Source organism: Perca fluviatilis, chromosome 9, assembly GCF_010015445.1.
Source record: "Perca fluviatilis chromosome 9, GENO_Pfluv_1.0, whole genome shotgun sequence".
NCBI lineage: Eukaryota > Metazoa > Chordata > Actinopteri > Perciformes > Percidae > Perca > Perca fluviatilis.
The window spans coordinates 10482915-10492269 of NC_053120.1; the positions used below are offsets into that span (position 1 = coordinate 10482915).

Below are 9355 nucleotides of genomic sequence, written 5' to 3' on the forward strand. Positions count from 1 at the left end.
ACCACGGCTACAACAGAACCAGTGCTATCATAGGAGACCTCTCACCAATCTCTCTGTTGAGGATCTTTTCCTCTCTGTTGCCAACTGGCTCAATGACCTTAAGGAAGGGCTGGAAGAGTCGGAGGTCACACAGCCTCCGGGTCTCGTCGTAGAACTCCTCCCGCTCTGCTTCCTGCAGGCAGGGGGGAAAAAACAGACCGTGTTGAAACATTTCCTCTTTCTTTTTTATGAAAACCGATGGTGAATTAAGATCTGACGGCCTCCCTGGTCAGTGTAACGCTTATCAGTTCAATTTTCTAAGCACAAACATTTGAAAAAACTGAAAAATGGGTTCAAATATTAAATGTTAAATTTTTTTCCGCCTTGTTATTATATTTTTTGTTTTTTTAAATCTTTAACCTGTTTTTCCAATTTTTTGTTTTTATTCAGAGGATCAGAAATTTAGAAAATTACAAAATTGCATCTGGGCTCCAATAACTCATTACTGCAATGATATTCTCTTCCTCGTTCCACCTAGTTACAATTGGTTGGCTATTATCGTGGATGTGTCTGGATGTGTTTAGGCGGGCATTCAAAAAGACTCGGGATAGTCATGTCGACGCTGGGTAATTACGAGAATATAATTGGGAATCTTGTTGAGAATTTAGGTTATACTTGCAGGCAAGTGCAAAACTTCTTACAGACGAACTTTGGACTGAACAGGGGGGCAAGCATCTCGTCATTATACAAGTTTTGCAGAGCGCAACATACACAGGCTTAATTATGCAAGACTAGTAAGGGAAGGGTTAATTCTAGAGTTAATTATCCCATAAAATCACTCTTATCAGAGATGGCAAATGGAGACCTGATTGATATGGATGATCAATCAAACCAAGCACTGTAAATATAGATATAGACACTAGGCAATCTTGATTCACGTCTGTGCTGGATATTGACAAGCGTTTCACCTCTTGCTGAATGTTTTTCGATATTCGACTTCCAACACGTCGTTCATTCTCTTTCTGTCTTTAGGTTTGGCTGCTGTGCTCGAGTGGGGGGCGGGGCGTAGCTAGGTGGAACGAGGGAGAGAATTGAAAATGAAAAATTGGATATTTGAACCAATTTTTCTGTTTTTCCAAATGTCCGTTTTTGCTTAGAAAATTTTACTGATAAGCGTTACACTGACCCTCCCTGCCGGTGAATGTTTTGGAAAAGAGCAATGGTGTGTTTTTAAGCACAGAGAAGCATTTAAGCAATGTTCCAGACTGTACAGCAATCTAAGGCTAAGATCAGGTTTGTAGAGAAGAAAGCAAGATGTGAACAACTTTTCAGACAACAACAGTTCCAGGGACCGATTTCGTTTTACTAGCACCTATGGCAGCTTCAGACAAATTACTGTTCTCCTTTATAAACAACTATTCTGAGATCGTTCCATCAAACTACCAACTAATTAATTTAGATGGACACCTCTGCCTACCAGATATTTAAATAGAGATTGAGAGTTCTTACCTGTGTAACACTGACAAAGATGTAGGACGTCTCCTCCTGTAGGAGGTGATGGAGGGGATATTTCCTGGCCTCCTTGAACAGCTCATGTTTGATGGTGATGAGCGTGGCCTCACGGAGACACTCCAGGGTCAGAATCATCCCATTGGGCAGCAAGCAGTCCACCAGGATCCTGCAGACACACTCAGCATTATTATAATATTTTGATGACCATCATTATTTACTTTACACTTACTGCGTCTTCTTAGGGCATTTCACACTCATATGACTTTCCAATAAGGAATATATTACAAAATAGCATTCTAACAACAATAACTGAATACTAAATAATATAATAAATGCATAGGCATGTGAACTTTGAAGACTTTTATTTTTGCAGTTACATGAAATTAACAGTCCAATACTTGTCGAGGTATGTGTAACAGTACACAATAAAAAATACATCATGCACACAATATAATCCAATGTGCATACCTGGGAGGCATCAGGTGGATGCCCCATAGCTCCCCTGAGGACGGCCTGGGAGGCATGTTCCTCTCTGTCTCCCAGCTCAGTCACAGAGTTAAGCTGCAGAGCACAACCTGAAAGATAACAACACTTTTAACAGGGTATATACAGAAATCCTGGAGGTAAATTCAATACCTTTAATACCATTTTTAATACCTTCTCGATATTTTTTAAAACCAACACGCCATTGAGTAGCAGGTTTATACGGCAACACGTTTCTAACCATTAAACGAAGTTTGAGATTTATAAAACAATAGTTTGGATGGTGGCACTGGTTTGCGGTGGTGTAGGCCTAACGGTAGCAGCAGCACAGAAACTGGAGATTGATAACTGTTGTCCGCGTATTCCAGATTTATGGCTGGTACATTGCATATGCGACCAAAGAGCGTTAACCCCCATCCAAGTTATACTGATAAACCGAACAGTAAGCCTGCCGGTTTTTCCCCTCTACAGGGCTTTAAATGCCAGGTCCTCTAGCCATTTATCGAAAATTTGCATTTGCCCGTGTTTGTCTAGGTAGCCTAGCTGTCAGAGCTGTTAAGGAGCTTGATGTTCAGCAGCCACTAGTCATCCAGTTCAGCAGGCAAAATGTTTCATCCACATTCCCGCGACATGTTTGATGTCGACTTCAGGATCATAGGCTATCACCTGATGCGGGATAGGATATACTATCACACAAACTTTACAAGATCAACTTAAATAGACATAATAAAACAAATGGACAACTCATAGTTTGCAAAAAAAAAAAATAATCAAAAATTAATACCTCATAAAATGCCGATTAATACCTTTAAATGGCCTTAATATGTACTAATTTGATTTACTACCTTTTAATACATTTTAAAACTCCGCGGACACCCTGTTTAAGCAAGTTCTGACCCTCATAGTGTAAAGCATAGGCTAAAAGCCCTGCTCAACTAAAGCCCCAGTGGTGATACTTAATGTAAAAAAACTGAGTTGCAGTTTATTTGGTAAATAAAGTTTACTTGATGCTTCTGTTTGTAAAGCAACTTAGTCAGAAGCAGGGCTGACTAAATAACACACATCGTTCAAAAGGTTCATGTGCTACACTTTCAAGGTGACCCCAAAGGGTGCACTTGAAAGCACCCCACAGTGTTGCCAACTAAGCAACTGTTAATGTGCCTAGTGACCAAAAAAACTATTCTTTTAAAATAAATATGAATTTAGTGACCCAATCAGGCAGCCCCAGTTTTGCGGATTTAACAACTGTTTTCTAGATTTGGCAACTTAATTTCAAAAACATGAGCTGCTTCCAGTTGAAGAGAGTGGCCAGTACTGCTCCGTCAATCTGCAGTCCCGCCTACTCTCTGTGGCTGAGGCTCAGCTGTGCTCACTGACTCAAAGAGAACAAGCGTGTTCAGTCAGCCACACAGCAGCAAGACTAAAACAAGTGCAGTGACTGACTGCAGAGCATCCATGGCATGTGTAAAACTGGCATAGTTTAATGCTTTATGTCACTCAAGTGTATCTTACCAACAGGCTGCACTTACAAGAGAGCCCTTAACCTGAGGACAGAAGGGTCTTCAGGTAACCAAAACAGGTCTTTAAAAACAACGCATAAAAGTTTCATTTATGGAGGACAACCTTTGTAGTAATGGGAGAGCACCCTAGCTAAGGGCTCTCATTCAAAGAAGACAACTAATGCAGCTTTTAAAGCAGATAATACTATGAACTATTTTCCCATCTTTACCAACAGATGGATATTGATGACTAAAATATTTTCTTTACACAAATGACCGGTCCATGAAACATGAATCTTTCATTCTGACATTTTGCTTTTAGTTTGACATTTATATTAGGCAAACATAAAAGATTTATGAAATGTCACGAAATACAGTACTGTATCCGTACTGGCTTAAAACTTTACCTTAAAACTCCTGTGGTTATCAAATATACATTAATTTAATTTGAGAACACAATTTCTTACAAAGAAAAATGAGTGCTTACTAGCTGTAGCTGTATTTCTACCAGTGAAGATTTGCTCGTTTAATTCGGTCATGGAGTACTGGGAAATAGCAGTTTTTTTGGGACTTTATTGACACAAGTATTTTAGACAGACTGCTTATGTCCAACACTCACAAACACAAAAACAACACAGTGACTCAACTGTAACAGATTGGGACATAGTGATGGGAAAGTATGTGTTTGGGCTCTCAGAAAAATTACAACATGTCTTAATTTAACCTTCAGCCAATTTATGGCCATAAACAACTCTCAGAAAAGCAGGATGAGAAGAAAACACAGAGACATTAGTATCATTCATCCAGCCAATATACATCTATCATTCATTTTGGTGAAAGTGACTCTGTCTTGATAACGTTAGCTGCCTTGACTATATTAGCTTTACATCTTAAGTACAACAACATATTTTGAGTAAAAATAGCAAGTACTAATATTTTAGAAGACAAACATCACTGTACTGTCATGTACTGTCTTGGTGTTTTTGCACATTGACAATATTTGTGTTAAATTATGAGAAAAAGTAAAGTTTATTTGTATAGTAAGTAAAGTTTATTTGTATAGCACCTTTCACAGATAAAAATCACAAAGTGCTTCACAATAAAATGTAATTCCATACAACAAATTAAAATACAAGAAAAATTTAAATACAAAAAGAAAACAAACAACCATAAAAAAAACCTTGACTAACTAAAAGCCTGCTTGAATAGCAGTCTTCAATTGCTTTTTAAAAGATTCGACAGAATTCACACAACATAGAAAGGGAGGTAAGACATTCCACAGCCTAGGAGCCACTGCTTGGAATGATCGATCCCCTCTAGTTTTAAATTGAGTGCGGGGAATCACTAATAGCCTCTGACCTAATGACCTCAGACTACGGGTGGGAGTATGAAGCTGTATCAAGTCAGGGATGTAGGGAGGAACTTGACCACGCAGGGCTCTAAAAGTAAGGACCAGGATTTTTAAATTGAATTCTATACTGGACTGGTAACCAGTGAAGTGAAGCTAAAACAGGTGTGATGTGTGCTCTTTTGTTAATGTGAGTTAAAAGCCTTGCAGCAGAGTTCTGAACAGCCTGGAGACGGTAAAGCTCTTCTTACTCAAACAGGTAAAAAGGCTGTTAGAGTAATCTAAACGAGAGGAAATGAAAGCATGAATGATCATCTCCAACTCACCATTTGACACTAGAGTTCTTAATTTGGAAATATTCCTCAGTTGGAAAAAGGCCTGCACTTCTACTGTATAGGACTGCACAAAGGCAAGCTATACCTAAGATATAATAATATACAGTGGTGGAGGAAGTACTGAATCTCAGTGCTTAAGTAAAAGTACAAATAACCACAGACATATTTACTTTAGTAAAAGCAGAAGTACCACAATGACAACCCTACTTAAGTAAAAGTAAAAAGTACCTGATTTTAAATGTACTTTAAGTATTAAAAGTAAAAGTACTTGCATAACGATTTATTCTCTTAATCTTATTTGCATATTAAGTTGGTTAGTTCGTTAGTTAGTTTGCACCTTGGTCAGAGAGGGCACTGTGTCTAGTGACCTGTGATCGGTGGTTCAGTTATTTTGATGCTGAGCTTCGACAGTATCCACACTGTCCACTACCACAAACAAGGCCTGGCTTTTTAAAAAAGTTCCTATCCTAACCAGCATAAAACGGAAATATGTTTTTAGAATCGGAATGCAGTTGGTTTTATTCATGGATGTATTTTAAGACGGTTTTATTTCCTTTAACCATGGGAGCGTAAGTAAATAAAGTGTGTGAAGCAGCGGAAATGGGGAGGCAGATGTGAAGAGGTCCAGCCAATTAAAAAAAAAAAAAATATATATATATATATATATATATATATATATATATATATAAGATATATGTCTTACGCAGCATGGTGGAGAAGTAAACGACTGTGGAGAGAAATAGATGGCAACTATGATTTAAAAACGGGAATAATAAAAAAGAAACATTTTCATTTTCCCTTTTACCGGAGGTTTTATTACCGAGGGTCAGCAGCGCTGCGCCGGGCTCTGGAGCACCGGAGCCGGGTTGGAAGCCGATGAAGGATCAGCGGTGCCCCATATATATCTATGGCAACCAAACTTCACTGGTGAGACAAACGTGTGACGGTCAGGAAGCGATTTTGGCAGGGGGAAAAACTGATCAGAAAATGTAACGGAATGTTGTAGAAATGTAGTGGAGTAGAAAGTATAGATAATTGCTAAAATGTAAGGAAAAGTCAAAAGTATGCACTATTGATTCTACTTAAGTAAAGTACAGATACGTGAAAAATGTACTTAAGTACAGTAACAAAGTATTTGTACTTCGTTACATTCCACCACTGATAATATACCGTATATTGATGTGTTCAAACAATATTGTATCTCATCTTTTCAACAAGGGGTGGTGCATACTTTCTCTGAGAAAAAAAAGCATTAGCAAATAGCATAAGGATATAATTATCAAGCAGGTAGAAGCCTTTACTTTTCATTTCACACAGCTATAGCACTCAAATAAGTTAAGGTCATTGTATCGCCTAAGAACACTTATCTGTCAAAGTAATAATCAAAAACCCACTTGATATTGTGTCGCATTTTACAACACCAATATTACTTTCATATTCCCCACCTCTATCTAACAGGAGTCAACACACCCAACATTGCCAATGGGTCCCAGATCAGATGCAGTAGTAAAGGCACCTGGCAAGATGCCCTCCTGCACCAGACTTTAGAAATGTTTTGCAGGGTTTGACTAACTGGGAGGACACCATAGAGCATATCCACGACATGCCAGAAAATCTCATTGCTGACTTCAGAGCACATTAGCCTCTGAATCACACACATCTCCCATTTTCCAGTAATTCAAATAGGTCTGGTGTTGTGCTCACTGACAGCTGTTTCCCTGGTAGGAAAAGCAACCAAGCCAATCATATGTTTGTAGGCATGATTAAGTTCACCTTCCTGTGCAAGAGCCAGAAGAATGGTCACGAAAATAGCCACAAGCATAGATGAGATGGACACAGCTATAGCAACTGTCTTAAAGTTGACATACAGAAATAAAAACTCTTAATTCTAATGTTTCCTTGATCTGCTTAAAAAACGAAACCAAAATGAAATGGTAATTTGGTCCGATTATCAGGTGGTGGAGGCTGCTCAGGAAAAGGGTGCCTGTACTGCTCTGCTTGCGCTGTTGCAAATACAAAACTGACCAAGTTAAGCATCCAGGGCAAGAATGGATGTATATCTACATGATGTACATGGAGCAATGGAGTTTAAAAAATAAATAAAAAAAATAAAAGTGGATAGCACCCTCTGAAATTGAGACATCGATCTTCCAACTGACACAAAATTGTCAAACCAGTTAAAGTTTAGAGTTGTGAACTTGTGACTGACACAAATATGCATGACATTGATAGTTAACCAGAAAGAAAAACAGCAAACTTTATTTACAAAGTAGAGTAGCATTGAATATGTACAAAAACAAGCTAAAGCGGAAATCCCTGAGTTAAAACAAACCACCCATTGAGCATTTCTGCGATCTGATACCCTGATCAGGATGCAGCTAAGCACTTTAGGACAAAAGAGGAAGCTTCCTCACAACACAGGATGTGTGGAATGGGGAAACATTGGCCTAGACACAAGCTTGCATTGAATACTGAAACACAACTAAAAAAAGAAGTTGTTCGAGCTAACAGTGGCAGGTTGGCAAGATCAAACATATGTTTAGTCTCTACAAGACATAATATATTTGTTGTTGAGGTTGGTATGGAAGCCCATTTCCGCCAATGCAATGAAAAAAAAAAGATCCTGTGAGTCATAACGAAAGACTTTCTCATTATGACTTAGTATCTCAAAATAATGACTTAGTATCTTTAAATAATGAGATAGTATCTCAAAATAATGACTTCTCATTATTTTGAGAAAGCTTCTCATCATTTTGAGATATTAACTTAATATTTTGAAAAAGTGTCTCATTATTTTGAGATACTAAGTCATTATTTGGGAATGCTAAGTTGTTATTATGAGATATAAAGTATTTTTTATGAGATACTTAGTCATTATTATGAGATACATTATTTTGAAAAGTTTCTCATTATACTGACTTACAGGATCTTTTTTTCCATCACATCGGCGGAAATGAGCTTCCCCAGTTTGGCCAGTTGCACCATATTACACAACAAAGTGAGTTAAGGAAAACACTTGTGAAACCTTGATCGATTTACATTTTTATTTTGTCAATTACAACGTAACGTTAGATTTGCAGTTTCAGAAAGAAAGATAACATTTCACATAAATTCCCTTTGCTGGACTGTCAACAGAGAGGAATTAGTGAAGCATACCTAAGAGACACGCCCTCCTATTTTGACGATGGGACAGTTCCACCCTTCATGTTTCGATCCATCTTCACGCTGTCACAGAAATATGTGTTGGGAGGAGAGGAAATGAAAACACAAACAACATCACACACGTTCTGCAATCAGCAGATTCACACTGGCTAGCAGCAGGTTAGCTAACGTTGGGTGTTAGGGAATGACAGCTGCACAACACTGTTAGCTCTCGATATAGCTAGCATAATGATACGAATAACGTTAGTAACGTTATAACAATGCAAGTAGTTTACAACCACTCAATCAATGTCGGTTTAACGTTAACGTTACCACCACATATCTTTCGACTAAGTTAATGCATACCAGTTTGGAAATGGTTGGCTAGCTCTCTTGTTCACTAGCTAGTTAGCTAACGGCTAACGCTGAGCCTATGTTCCCCTGGTAGGTAACGTTAAATATTTCCCAACATTAAACACAAGCCATTTGTCTATTCAAAGGTAGGAATATGACTAATTTAGCATGATAACTTACCCTGTTGAGTTGGCGAAGTGTTTGAAGATGCTGGTCTGACCCTGGCTAGCCTCCCATCTATCCAGTCCCCAACACTCCCCAAAGCAGACGGTTATCTGTCGCCTGTCAGCCTCTTTGCCAGCAAACCGTTACTCCACACCGACTAGCTATAAATCCTCGGTTGTACGGCGTACAGTTACAGAACGTGTCCAAAATGTCCAGTCAGTAGAGCTCAAGCTGAGGATGTTATGAGCAGCTGAACTGCTGGTCGACTGGACAAGTAGTCTTGCTGCAGCACTGCAGCCACGCTGTCTTTCAAGGGCCCTCCTCCCTTCCTCTCTCAAACACATACACAGAATTAAACTGGGTGTGAGTTATCCGTGTGATGTATTAGAGGTAAAAAAATAAAAATAAAAATGTCGCCTCAATTATGTTTCAAACCACAAAACCATATATTTGATATTCAACTGTTATTACAGAATCTATATGGAAGCCTATACCGCCAATGTGATTTTAAAATGACAAACTTTCTCAAAATTATGACA

General features: G+C 38.5%; 1 protein-coding gene across 2 annotated transcripts in view; it reads right to left on the reverse strand.

The window, feature by feature from the left end:
* The window catches only part of LOC120566139 (phosphatidylinositol 4,5-bisphosphate 3-kinase catalytic subunit alpha isoform-like), a 36149-nt gene extending 26999 nt beyond the window's left edge, over positions 1 to 9150 (reverse strand). Inside the window, exons 1-5 of one of the 2 annotated variants that reach the window (XM_039812415.1) lie at positions 8832 to 9150; positions 8313 to 8381; positions 1960 to 2066; positions 1489 to 1657; positions 46 to 172 (exon numbers count right to left, since the gene is read on the reverse strand). In XM_039812415.1, coding sequence (XP_039668349.1) covers positions 46 to 172; positions 1489 to 1657; positions 1960 to 2015 — 352 coding nt within the window. In that variant the 5' untranslated portion in view covers positions 2016 to 2066; positions 8313 to 8381; positions 8832 to 9150. The remainder of the gene's footprint in view (positions 1 to 45; positions 173 to 1488; positions 1658 to 1959; positions 2067 to 8312; positions 8382 to 8831) is intronic. The other variant, XM_039812417.1, reaches the window with a different exon arrangement.
* Between the last annotated feature and the right edge of the window lie 205 nt (positions 9151 to 9355).